Source organism: Ranitomeya imitator, chromosome 10 (genome assembly GCF_032444005.1).
Source record: "Ranitomeya imitator isolate aRanImi1 chromosome 10, aRanImi1.pri, whole genome shotgun sequence".
Classification (NCBI taxonomy): domain Eukaryota; kingdom Metazoa; phylum Chordata; class Amphibia; order Anura; family Dendrobatidae; genus Ranitomeya; species Ranitomeya imitator.
The window spans coordinates 108,926,439-108,940,814 of NC_091291.1; the positions used below are offsets into that span (position 1 = coordinate 108,926,439).

The window sequence follows — 14,376 nt, forward strand, 5'->3', positions numbered from 1 at the left end:
CCTTCCTCAGGATAATGTCTCTGTCTCTATAGTTTAGAATTTTGGCGAGCATGGTACGGGGATTCGCTCCAGGGACAGGTGGTTTCGGCGGGACCCTATGCGCTCTTTCTACCGCGAACACTTTTGTTAGCGCCATATCTCCAAATGTTTCTAACAGCCATTTTTCAATATATTCCGTTGGATTCCTCCATTCAGCTTTTTCAGGGATGCCCACTATGCGAATATTGTTTCTTCTGGACCTGTTCTCAAGGTCCTCATTTTTCGCAGCCAATTCAGCTATTGCTTGAGTGAACTTTTTCTCTGCTTTTTGCAGCTGCACTATATGGTCTTCTACAGTGCTCACTCTCTCCTCTACCTCCCCCACACGTTTGTCAATCTTCTGCATGGCTGAGTTTATCTGGGCTGTGTCTCCCTTAACCTCCTGTATCTGTAAGGTCAGAGACTGTTTACATGAAGAGACTAGCGCAAAAACGTCTCTTAGGGTAGGCTCAGCTTCTGGCGCCATTTCCTCGGGTCCCCCTTCTGCCACCGCCATTTTACTCTCCTTTCTCCCCTGTTGTTGTTCTCCTGCTGGGCTCTCCTCCTCCTCCTCCTCTTCGGTATCCGCTCCGGCTCCCTCCTCTGCGGCCTCCGCTCTCGCAAACTGCTGGAGCTTTGCCGCTACCTCCATGCGCTTTCTACATGCGGCGTTCTCCTTGTCTGACTTCTCCCTCGTGTCAGCGCCATCTTGGATTGCGCCTGCATCCCCGGCTCCCGCGTCCTTCTGCCGCCTCCTGGTCATGTTCGCCGGCTCCAGCACCACCGCTCAGCACCGCCGGACCCTCCAAGTCTCCCCGCAGCCGGTAAGCCCCCGCAGGGACCAAACAGCAGCGGCTCTGCAGGATTTTAGAATGTACAGCGGCGGGAGCTCACAGCCGCACGTCCGCTCACATGGACTCTCAGGCCACGCCCCCAATGACCTGATAGTTACTGATAATAAAGGACGAGCTCTGGAACGTGGGAACTCTGCTGACCGCAATCCCTAATCCTATCAAACACACTAGAAATAGCTGTGGATTGCGCCTAACGCTCCCTATGCAACTCGGCACAGCCTAAGGAACTAGCTAGCCCTGAAGATAGAAAAATAAAGCCTACCTTGCCTCAGAGAAATTCCCCAAAGGAAAAGGCAGCCCCCCACATATAATGACTGTGAGTAAAGATGAAAATACAAACACAGAGATGAAATAGATTTAGCAAAGTGAGGCCCGACTAACTGAACAGACCGAGGATAGGAAAGGTAGCTTTGCGGTCAGCACAAAAACCTACAAAAAGACCACGCAGAGGGCGCAAAAAGACCCTCCGCACCGACTCACGGTGCTGAGGCGCTCCCTCTGCGTCCCAGAGCTTCCAGCAAGCAAGAAAACAATAAAATAGCAAGCTGGACAGAAAAATAGTAAACCAAAGAAATACAAGCTGGAACTTAGCTTCTGATGGGAAGACAGGTCACAAGAACGATCCAGGAGTGAACTAGACCAATACTGGAACATTGACAGGTGGCCTGGAGCAAAGATCTAAGTGGAGTTAAATAGAGCAGCCAGCTAACGAATTAACCTCGTCACCTGAGGAAGGAAACTCAGAAACACCCACCAGAGGAAGTCCATGGACAGAACCAGCCGAAGTACCATTCATGACCACAGGAGGGAGCTCGACAACAGAATTCACAATAGGGCCCCAGTGATCCTGGGAGATCCGCACTGACCATGTCAGGTTTTTGTCATTTGCAGAACTAGTGCCGTATTTTCTGGTGTATAAGACGACTGGGCGTATAAGACGACCCCCAACTTTTTCATATAAAATATGGAATTTGGGATATACCCGCCGTATAAGACGGGGGTCATCTTATACGCCCAGTCATCTTATACGGCGTGTGGTTCCCAGGGTCTGGAGGAGAGGAGACTCTCCTTCAGGCCCTGGGATCCATATTCATGAAAAAAATAAAGAATAAAAATAAAAAATATGGATATACTTACCCCTCTCACGAACCCTGGCTCTCAGTGCTGCAAGCGTCTGCCTCCGCTCCTAAGAATGCAGTGAGTGAAGGACCTTCGATGACGTCGCGGTCACATGCCCGTTGTATCCGCTCAGGTATTCTGGAGGCTTATCACGTCGATGGCAGACCACCCCTTTGGGAATGTGGGCTCACTCCATCTGGGCGGTGGGGGCCTCCTGGGCCATTCGCCACCAGGCTTCTGCAGCTTAGGTTTGCAAGGCCACTATCTGGTCATTTCTTCATACATTTGCAAGATTCTATAGGGTGCAAACCTACACCTCTGCCGATACTGGCCTAGTTAGAAAGATGTCAGCACAAATACCTCCGTGACATCTTAATGCCAAAAAAAAGGGCTACAAGTAACCCATTAGATAGATACCCACTCCAATAAATAAATATATATATATATATATATATATATATATATATATATATATATATATATATATATATATATATATATATATATATACACTAGATGGTGGCCCGATTCTAACGCATCGGGTAGTCTAGAATATGCATGTGTACGTAGTATATTGCCCAGCCATGTAGTATATAGCAGAGCCACGTAGTATATTGCTCAGCCACGTAGTATATAGCAGAGCCACATAGTATATTGCCCAGTTACGTAGTATATTGCCCAGTCACATAGTATATAGCAGAGCCACGTAGTATATTGTCCAGCCACATAGTATATTGCCCAGTCACGTAGCATATTGGCCAACACAGAGCCACGTAGTATAGAGACGTAAAAAAATAAATAAACATATACTCACCTTCCGAAGGCCCGTTGGAAGTCCTGCTATACTTACCGTCCGCCGCCTTTACCGCTCCTCACCACGCTCCCGGGACCGCTCCATTGCAAGCGGCAGCTTCCGCTCCCGTCCCAGCGCTGGTGTGAGCAGGACCTATGATGATGTCGCGGTCACATGACCGTGACGTCACGGCAGGTCCTTGTCGCACACAAGCGCTGGGACGGGAGCGGAAGCTGCCGCTTGCTATGGAGCGGTCCGGGGAGCGTGGCGAGGAGCGGTAAAGGCGGCGGAGGGTGAGTATAGCAGGTGTTTGTTTTTTTTTAAATTTATTTTTAACATGACCTATTTTTACTATTGATGCCGCATAGGCAGCATCAATAGTAAATAGTTGGGGACACACAGGGTTAATAGCAGCGGTAACGGAGTGCATTACACCGCGGGCCGTTACCGCTGCCATTAACCCTGCGTGAACGGGGAGCGGAGGGGATTACGGAGCGGGCGCCGGGCAGTGAGTGCAGGGGAGTAGGGGAGGGACTAATCGGACTGTGGCCGTCGCTGATTGGTCGCGGCAGCCATGACAGGCAGCTGCCGAGACCAATCAGTGAACGAATAACCGTGACAGAAGGACAGACAGACAGACGGAAGTACCCTTTAGGCAATCTATATATATAATTGTCTAAGGGTTTTTCCGTCTGTCTGTCCTGGAAATCCCAGCTCTCTGATTGGTCGAGGCCACCAATCAACAACGAGCACAGTATCGATGTAGATGTCATAATGGTTGCCATGGCGACGATGATGTCATAAAGGTTGCCTCGACCAATCAGCGACGGGCACAGTCTGCCGCGAATTCTGGAATCATCATTGTCCATATACTACGGGGATATGCATATTCTAGAATACCCGATGCGTTAGAATCGGGCCACAATCTGGCGGCCTCGACCAATCAGAGACCGGGACAGCGACGATGATGTCATAAAGTACGTAGACATCCCACGACTCTGATTGGTCGAGGCCGCCAGCAACGAGCACAGTATCGACGTAGATGTCATAATGGTTGCCATGGCGACGATGTCATAAAGGTTGCCTCGACCAATCAGCGACGGGCACAGTCTGCCGCGAATTCTGGAATCATCATTGTCCATATACTACGGGGACATGCATATTCTAGAATACCCGATGCGTTAGAATCGGGCCACAATCTAGTATATATCCAAAAAAAGCCATAAAGAATGACACATTAACAGAAAAAGAGACTTAAAAGCCACAGGGCCACCGATTGCAACTGCCCGATTGTTAATAACTTTTTTTTTTATTAAATAGATTTTTATTGAAAGCGAATATGAACAATACAATTTATGCATTTTCCAGTATATTACAAAATTTTACATTTTCCAAACCCCCAACAATCCCAACAAAACCCAAACCTCCCCCTCCCCTGACAGCTCATACCCAGTTATACTTTTGTTACCAGTATTGATGGCTCTTTGAGCCATTTGAATCACTTATGTCCGCTTGTTCTTTAGCACTCTCTTCCTTTCAGAGGCCCTCATCCTCCCATTTCCCATACCTACTATCCCAGCTCGAGCCACGGAGACCACATTTTATCAAACGTTTCTATTTTCCCACGTCTTTTGTAGACCCCCTTTTCCAAATTGAGACCATGTTTAACATATTTCAGGAATTCACCCCTTGTAGGCGGCTCATCCTTGATCCAGTTCCTTGCTATTACCTTCCTTGCCATATATAATAGCCTAGCTATTGCTATCTTCCAGGTGTTATCCACTCTAATTTCCTCTACATGTCCCAGTATACACACTATCGGATCTCTCGGCACTCTGCATTTATACGCCCCTTCCACACGGCTCATTACCACCAACCAGAAAGCAACCAGTCTTGGACATGTCCACATCATGTGGTATATTCCTGCATTCTCAGTCTTACATCTCGGGCATTCAGAGTCCGCACGCAACCCCGCTCTGTGCAACACTTCCGGTGATTTATAGACTCTGTGCAATATGTACAGCTGCGATAGTCTATACGGCTCGCTCAGTGACACTCGTGGAACCCACTCCAACACCGACTCTCAGGTTTCATCCTCCATTGGGCCTAAATCTCTTTCCCATTTCGCTCTCGCTTTTAGAGGGAAGTCTAGCAAATATGCATGTAGAAGGTCCTTATAAAGGGTGGTAATGACTCCCCTTGTGGACCCTTCCCCACATACGTATTTCAGAACTATGTCCTCCTGGATCTCAATACCACCGCCCTTGTTTTGCGCTTTAAAGGCATGTTTCATCTGAGCATATTGATACTCCCCAGTCGGTCTCAATCCAAACTCCCCCTGCAGCTGCGAAAAGGACTTTAATCCTTGTTGTTGAATTATCTGAGCCACCAAGTGGATTCCTTTGGCCTGCCACTCCGCCAGCACTCCAAGAGCCGCAAACTCAACCAAATTATTATTAAGCCATATCGGTGTAAATTTAGTCAGCCCCGTAACCCCCCGAATCTGTCGCAGTCTGGTCCATAATTTATGTATCAAAAACATAGTTGGGTATAATTTCCCCAATACTCCCAAGGAGCCATCCTCCAGACACTGCGCCACCGGTCTTCGGTTTGTCACCCTCTCCATCAAGTGTTGTACCGCACTGGTAGACGCCCCCCGCGCCCAGCCCTTCAAATGCTGGCTCTGGGCTGCAAGAAAATATAACTCAGGATTGGGTAAAGCCAATCCTCCATCTTCCTTGGGTCACTGAAGCGTCTCCAGGCGAATACGTGGGTACCGCCTCCCCATATCAGGCTTCTAAAAAGAGCATTAATCTGCCGGAATTTCCCACGTGGAATCCAAACTGGCGCATTATGTAGGACGTAAAGTAATTTGGGCATTAGAACCATTTTAATGAGATTAACCCTACCCACCACCGATAGGTGTAATTTATTCCACGCATCCACTTTTGCTTTAAGGGCGCTTATGAGAGGAGTTAAATTCCTATACAAAAACTCTGTAACTGGCATCGAGATCCATATTCCCAGGTATTTGAAAAGGGATGCCACCTTAAGCCGCCCCTCTCCCAATGGCTCACTTCTGCTCTCCTCCACCCCATCCACCTCGAAGAGGACCGATTTATCCCAATTTATCCTCAATCCCGACAAGGCTCCAAATTTCCCAATGATCTCGATAGCCCCATTCAAGGCTTCATCCGGGTCCGCCAGGAACAGTAAGATGTCATCTGCATATAACGCGATCTTCTCCTCAACACTCCCATATCTGAACCCAGGAACCTCATCCGATTGTCGGATCTTAGCGGCCAGTAGCTCCACAGCTAAGGCAAACAGAAGGGGCGACAGTGGGCAACCCTGCCTCGTACCTCTGGCCAACTTTATAGGCTGAGAAAGTTCCCCATTCACTCTAATTCTAGCTGTTTGTAGTGAATATAACAGTTGAGTCCACGCCACAAATTGCGGACCAATACCCATACACTTCAACACCCGCCAGAGATATCCCCACTCCACACTGTCAAACGCCTTATGGGCATCCAAGGATGCAATAACCCTTCGGCCACAGTTGTCAGACTTCAGCTGTAGGTTCATATGCAGCCTCCGCAGATTAACCGCTGTAGACCTGTCAGGCATAAAACCAGACTGATCCGGATGTACAAGGCTAGCAATGACGCTGGACAAACGGGTAGCCAACACCTTGGCCAAGAGTTTGACATCGATGGTTAACAGAGAGATTGGCCGATATGACTCAGGCTTCCCCAGATCCTTATCCTCCTTCGGAATAACCACTATAATAGCCTCCCTCATAGATGCTGGGAGATACCCTTGGCATCCAGCCTCCTCCAGTACTAACTTTAATCTGGGAATCAGCACTTCCTCCAAACTTTTATAGATTTCGGCTGGTAACCCATCAACCCCAGGTGCCTTCCCATTAGCCATAGACTTCAGCGCCCGACTCAGTTCCTCCTCGGTGATAGGGGCATCGAGGCTCACCCTATCCTCCTCACTCAATTTCGGAAGACCCAGACTCTCAAGGAAAGTCTCCGTATTTCCGGCTGACTCATTGACCCTGGAGGAATATACGTCCGCGTAAAAGTCCGCAAAGACCTTTATAATTTCAGGTGTTTCAGATACCCTGCTCCCCCCATCTGAAACCAACGAGTGTACATACGAGGTACCACGCTGAGCCGCGGCTACCACCGATAGCATGTGTCCCACTGTTTCTCCCTCCTGAAAATAAGCCGCCCTCTGAAACTCCCGCTTCCTTTCAGCTTTTCCCAGCAGAATCTTTTCCATACAATTTTGCGCTGTTCTCAACCTTTTCTCTGCCTCGGAAGTCCCCAGCACTACCATCTCGTCCTCTGCGGCTTTCAGCTCCTCCATCGCCACCCTCTCCGCCTCCCTTGTCCTCCTCTTACACCTACTAATGTCTCTAAATAGTAACCCTCTCAGGTACGCTTTCATTGCATCCCAAACAGTTAGAGCATCTGTACTCCCATCATTTAAAGCAAAGAATTCCGTCACCTCCTTCCCTATACCGTCCAAGTCAATACTCTGTAACCAGTTAGGATGGATCTTCCATTCTCTCCCGCTTGCGGTCCGTGTCCCCAACAACCTAACCTCCACCTCAATTGGACTGTGATCCGAAAGGGCCCTCGGCAGATAACGCACCTCTCCCACCATTGTGTCCAACAGGCGGTTACCCAGCGCCATATCAATTCTGGATAGCGTAGCATGAGCCGGCGAGTAGCACGAGTACCCTCTCTCCCCAACATGTCTAACTCTCCATAGATCAATCATGCCTATTTCACGCACATAGGTACCAAATGTTGTAGTGTGCCCCTCCGACCTGTTCTGGGTGTTCTTATTTTTATCCCAAAAGTCATCACAGATATTGTTCAAATCCCCAATAATTAAGAGTGGTAGTGGTTCCCATCGTTGCACCCTCTCCAACACCTCCCTGATCTTCTTACTTGAATATGGAGGTGGAATATACATTGCCGCCACACACAATCTCACTCCATACAATATACATTGTATCACCACATACTGACCCTCAGCATCCACGCATACTTTCACCTCTTCATACTGCACTCCCACCGGCACCAACACTGACACACCTCTTGAGTACGTCGAAAAGGTAGAATGATACCCTTTCTGTATCCAACGTCTATTCAGTACGTCCACTTTCTCCTGTATCAAGTGCGTCTCTAGCAAGCATATCATAGAAGCCCGCTGATCCTTCGCATACTGCAAGCTCGCAGCTCTCCTAGACTTATCCGCCAGACCTCTCACATTCCAACTCAATATCTTAAAGCGGTCCCCTATTATGTGACTCATCATCTTTAGTTATGTCGTTACTCTCGGTTCTGAGCTGTCTAACTTCCTTCCCCACCCTTTCCCCTCCCCCCCCTCCCCCACACCCCCCCCCATTACTGTACACTCTGCCTCTTATCAAGAGTGGGGCACCATCACCCATTGCGAACACTCTTGTTAACGTAACCTTCTCCTTCCGCCTCCCGCTACCGTTTATAACAGAATTCGGCGCAATTCTTAGAAGAACAATATAATTCAACCTGTATTAAATTACAACTGCAAGAAACTAAATAAACTTTTAGTACGCTGCACCCCCTTCCTCCCTCGTACTTCTCCGCCGCATCAGCACTCCCAGTGCATTCCCTGAATAAATACCCAGCTCCACCCTCCAACCTTCACATTTCAATTACCAATGTACTGTCAGTCCATCTCTTTTTCCCCTTTTTGAAAGAATTAAAATACCTCCCGACTAACCCACCCCACATTTTCAGTCTCCTTTCCCTTTAAGCTTTTTAGCGTTAAGATCTATCCACTGGGTAGCGTCCTCCGGCGTCTGGAAAAAATGAATCTTATCCAGCGCTACCACTCTGTCGTGCCGGAAACATCATGGAGTATTGCACTCCCAGTTCTCTCAGCCGTCTCTTGATACCCGTGAACATCATCCGTTGTTTCTGTACCAGGGCGGAATAGTCAGGGTAAATAGCAATTCTTTGACCTCCAATTGTCAGATCCGTCATGTCTCTAGCTTTCCTCAGGATAATGTCTCTGTCTCTGTAGTTTAGGATTTTGGCGAGCATGGTACGGGGATTCGCTCCAGGGACAGGTGGTTTCGGTGGGACCCTGTGGGCTCTTTCTACCGCAAATACTTTTGTCAGTGCTGCATCACCAAAGGTCTCAAGGAGCCAGCTTTCAATATACTCCGTGGGATTCCTCCCCTCAGTTTTTTCAGGGACACCCACTATACGAATGTTATTTCTTCTGGACCTATTCTCCAGATCCTCATTTTTTGCAGCCAGCTCCGATATTGCAGCTGCACTATATGGTCTTCTGCCGTGCTCACTCTTTCCTCCACAGCCCCCACACGTTTGACTGCATTTATCTGGGCTGTATCCCCCTTGACCTCCTGTAGCTGCTGGGTCAGGGATTGTTTGCATGATGATACCAGTGCAAAAACATCTCTAAGGGTGGGCTCTGCTCCTGACTTCTTATCTTCAGATCCCCCTACTACCACCGCCATGTCACCATCCCTGCTCCCCTGTTGTACCTCCTGCTCCTCTGCTGGGCTTTCCTCCTCTCCTTCTGTGTCTGTGTCTGCTCCGGCATCCTCCTCTGCTTTTCCTGTGTTCCCTGCGGCCTCCACTCTAGCAAACTGCTGGAGCTTTGCCGCCGCCGCCATTCTCTTCTGGCATGCCGCGTTGTCCTTCTCCGCCTTCTCTCTGGCGTCGGCGCCATCTTGGCTGATCCCAGCCTCGCCGGCTCCCGCATCTCTTTGCCTCCTCCTGGTCATATTTGTTGACCTCGGGGCCGCCTCTATTCACCGCCGCACTCCCGGGACTCTCCTGCAGCCGGTAAGCGCCTTGAATCGCCGCTCAGCTGCGGCTTATAAGGATAAATTGAGCGTTAGCAGCGGGAGCGCTCTGTCACACGTCCGCTCACATGGACGTTCAGGCCACGCCCCCCGATTGTTAATAACTAATAGTATTAAGGTGCTTGTGCAATAGTATAACTCATGGTAAGGAGACTCCTTCAACAAGGGATATTCAAGTCACTACATCCAACAAAAAAAACCCTAAGGAAGGAGAGCACTTACCACGGGCAGAGGCAGAGAGACCCTAGGCCGGTGTTAGATGACCCCGTTTCGCGTGTTCAATCCACTGCTTTATCAAGGAGAATACAGCAATACAGCAGCAAGGACCTTTTATGGTCACATGGAGAGTCACATGGTATACGTACGGCCAATCAACGTGGTTAGAAGCGGCGCATGCCCAGCGCGTCTCCCAGGTCCTGGAAGGTACATCTCGGCGTCATGTGTTACTGCGCACGCGCGGGGAGGGGAATTGTCCCCGTGCGTGCGAGCAAGACAAAAAGACACGTCAATATCCACCAGAAAGCGGGAGCAGCGGTACGCATGCGCACAACCACTGTGCCACCAATGTGGGATCCAAGTAACCATTTCAGTGCCATAATATTACGATCGGATAGCATGATTAAAAAAGCAACACACATCAGTCTTAGACCTATACAGTTGAAAAGACATCACACCTATGTGATAGTTAGAAAGATGTTGCAGGCGGCGGTCACCCGACCTGATTTTAGCATGATATTCTCTTCCCTCCCTTGGGACTGCTTTAGGACGTCCCATGATTACCTGTGTCCCCCGATGAAGCAAGAAGGATTTTTGTTACTCGCCGTAAAATCTCTTTCTTGGAGCCTTCATTGGGGGACACAGCACCCAACCTTGTTTTTTTGTGCCTTTGTTGGGCCTGTGAGCCTCTGTTGAGCCCGTATATAATTTTTGCTGTTGCTTCTGCTGAATTTTCACTAACTGGCGAGCTTTGTGTCAGTCGGTGGGGTGTAACTCTTTTTCTGCCTAGTGTCAGCCTCCTAGTGGCAACAGCATACACCCATGGTTACCTGTGTCCCCCAATGAAGGCTCCAAGAAAGATTGTACTATGAGAACCAAAAATCCTTCTTCTCCAACCTTTCTAGTTGAATCGATGACTGTCTGTGATACATAACTTATTCTTTAAATTGGTAAAGAGGGTAAGAAAAGGTACAATTGTTCATATTTTTAATTTTTATTAATCCAGGCACAATATCAGCAAATTGTGGAGTTTGTTGATGAGTTTGAAAGAAAGGAGCGACAGATGAAGTACAGAAAATGGAGGCCAAAAGTTTCAGTTTTGGAAAAGTAAGCATCATGGGGTTAGGCTCCACTTTAAAATGAAATGGATAAGAAAAGGTTAAAAAAATTCTTTGTGGACAATTTTGTTTTATATTTTGGACTAAAAATCATTTTTGCAATTGGGGTTTATTTATAACTAGCTGAAGAGCCCGGCGTTGCCTGGGCATAGTAAATATCTGTGGTTAGTTATAGCACCTCACTTCTCTTATTTTCCCATCACTCCTCTCATTTAGCACCTCACTTCTCTCATTTTCCCATCACGCCTCTCATTTTCCCATCACGCCTTTCATTTTCCCCCTCACATCTTTCATTTTCCCCCTCACATCTTTCATTTTCCCCCTCACATCTTTTATTTTCCCCCTCACATCTTTCATTTTCCCCCTCACATCTTTCATTTTCTCCCTCACATCTTTCATTTTCCCCCTCACATCTTTCATTTTCTCCCTCACATTTTTCATTTTCCCCCTCACATCTTTCATTTTCTCCCTCACATCTTTCATTTTCCCCCTCACATCTTTCATTTTCCCCCTCACATCTTTCATTTTCTCCCTCACATCTTTCATTTTCCCCCTCACATCTTTCATTTTCTCCCTCACATCTTTCATTTTCCCCCTCACATCTTTCATTTTCCCCCTCACATCTTTCATTTTCCCCCTCACATCTTTCATTTTCTCCCTCACATCTTTCATTTTCTCCCTCACATCTTTCATTTTCTCCCTCACATCTCTCATTTTCCCAATCACTCCTCTTATTTTACCCCTCCTCTCATTCCCCCATCACTCCTCTCATTCCCCCTAGGCTATCTGCACACGTAGGAAAAGAGGTGCAGAATTTTCTGCACAGAATCCGCAGCTGCGGATTTGCTGCGGTTTTTTATGTGGTTTTAGTGCGTTTTTTGTGCGGAATTGATGCGGATTTTGTGTGGATTTTATGCAGTTTTTACCACTGCGGATTTCTATTAATGGAGGGGTGCAGAAACGCTGCAGAACTGCACAAAAGAAGTGACATGCATTTCTTTGAAATCTGCAGCGTTTCTGCGCGGATTTTTCTGCACCATGTGCACAGCTTTTTTTTTCCACATTGATTTACATTGTACTGTACATCACAGTGTAGTTCTGTAGCCTTTCTGCTGCAGAAAAAAACGCTGCAGATCTGCACTAAATCTGCACTAAATCTGCATCGTGTGCACATAGCCTAACACTTGTCATTTCGACCTCACATCTGTCATTTTCCGATCACTCCACTATTTTCCCTCATTCCTCTCATTTTGCACTCACACCTTTTCATTTTCACCTCACACCCCTCATTTTCACCTCACACCTCTCATTTCTCCTCAGCATATACATGTTTGTCATCTCCCTTATATATAGTATACACCTGTATGTCATCTCCTGTATATAGTATATACCTGTATGTCATCTCCCCTGTATATAGTATGTACCTGCTGTATGTCATATCCTCCTGTATATACGTGTCATCTCCTCTTTTATATAGTATATACCTGTATGTCATCACCTCCTGTATATAGTATATACCTGTGTCATCTCCTCTTATATATAGTATATACCTGTATGTCATCTCCTTCTGTATATAGTATATACCTGTAAGTCATCTCCTCCTGTATATAGTATATACGTGTGTCATCTCCTCCTGTATATAGTATATACCTGTATGTCATCTCCTCCTGTATATAGTATATACCTGTAAGTCATCTCCTCCTGTATATAGTATATACCTGTGTCATCTCCTCTTACATATAGTATATACCTGTGTGTCATCTCCCCTGTATATAGTATGTACCTGTATGTCATCTCCTGTATTAGACCTCGTTCACACGTTATTTGGTCAGTATTTTTACCTCAGTATTTGTAAGCTAAATTGGCAGCCTGATAAATCCCCAGCCAACAGGAAGCCCTCCCCCCGGCAGTATATATTAGCTCACACATACACATAATAGACAGGTCATGTGACTGACAGCTGCCGTATTTCCTATATGGTACATTTGTTGCTCTTGTAGTTTGTCTGCTTATTAATCAGATTTTTAGTTTTGAAGGATAATACCAGACTTGTGTGTGTTTTAGGGCGAGTTGCATGTGTCAAGTTGTGTGTGTTGAGTTGTGTGTGGTGAATTTTGTGAGATGAGTTTTGTGTGGCGACATGCGTGTAGCAACTTTTTGTGTCGAGCTGCATGTGACAGGTTAGTGTAGCAAGTTGTGTGCAGCAAGTCTTGCGCATGGCGAGTTTTGCGCGTGGCGAGTTTTGCGCGTGGCGAGTTTTATGTGTGGTGCGATTTGAGTATGTGCAAGTTTTGTGTGAGGCAACTTTTGCATGTGTTGCAACTTTTGTGCATGTGGCAATTTTTCCGCGTGTGGCGAGTTTTCCATGAGGTGAGTTTTGCACGTGTGGCGAGTTTTGCGTGAGCCTAGTTTTGCATGTGGCAAATTTTGCGCGTGGTGAGTTTTGAGCGGCGCCTTTTGTGTTTAGTCTTTTATGTGGCGAGGTGAGTATCCCATGTCGGGGCCCCACCTTAGCAACACTACGGTATATACTCTTTGGTGCCATCGCTCTCACTCTTTAAGTCCCCCTTGTTCACATCTGGCAGCTGTCAATTTGTCTCTCTGGGTCCAGACGTGTGACTGTGCAAAATGTTGTGCCTGTAGCTGTGACGGTGCAGATGCCAATCCCGGACACACACACACACACACACACACACACACACACACACACACACACACACACACACACACACAGCTTTATATATTAGATTATACCATATTTTTGCTTTAACATTTTAGAAAAAAAACTATCAGTTTATTGCCTTGATTTTGGAAAAAACAAACCCATTAATACACTGCACATAGATGGATTCAGAGCTGGTCCAGTGAATTCAGGTTCCATTATAGCAGACGTTATAGCAGGACATTACACATAAAGATATTGTCTAATATGAGCCTCCTTCCCCTGACAGCTGTAGAGAATGGTGGCTTTTTGCACTGAATGCAAACTTGTCCGAGATCCAGAAGCAGCGGCAACGTCTACGCCTGGAGTTCTTGTTACATCGAGCTCGGGACGCCGTGTTTTACTGCGATAAACACTCCTGTCGTCTGCAGGGCATGCAGTTATCGGCTGAACACGAGGTGAGCATTGCTGCGCTCTGCATTGTGGACTCTAATGATATCTGTAACTTATATGGTTCTGCCTGATCCAGCATTGGATTTGGCGAGATGCTGCTGCACAGCTGATAGGATAGGTACCAAGATAACTGTCGATCGGCTTAGAGCTCCTTTCCTATTTATCAGAACATGTACCCAAAATCTGCGGGGCGTCTGCCTAGGTCACTTTCATGTATAGTCATTAGATCTACCTGTGGTTCAGGG

General features: G+C 47.2%; 1 protein-coding gene across 2 annotated transcripts in view; it reads left to right on the top strand.

Moving 5' to 3' along the window:
* The window catches only part of VPS13D (vacuolar protein sorting 13 homolog D), a 292,394-nt gene that overhangs the window by 48,476 nt on the left and 229,542 nt on the right, over positions 1-14,376 (top strand). For both annotated transcript variants that reach the window (XM_069741463.1, XM_069741464.1), the window contains exons 9-10: positions 10,905-11,005; positions 13,968-14,136. In XM_069741463.1, the coding sequence (XP_069597564.1) occupies positions 10,905-11,005; positions 13,968-14,136 (270 nt within the window). The remainder of the gene's footprint in view (positions 1-10,904; positions 11,006-13,967; positions 14,137-14,376) is intronic.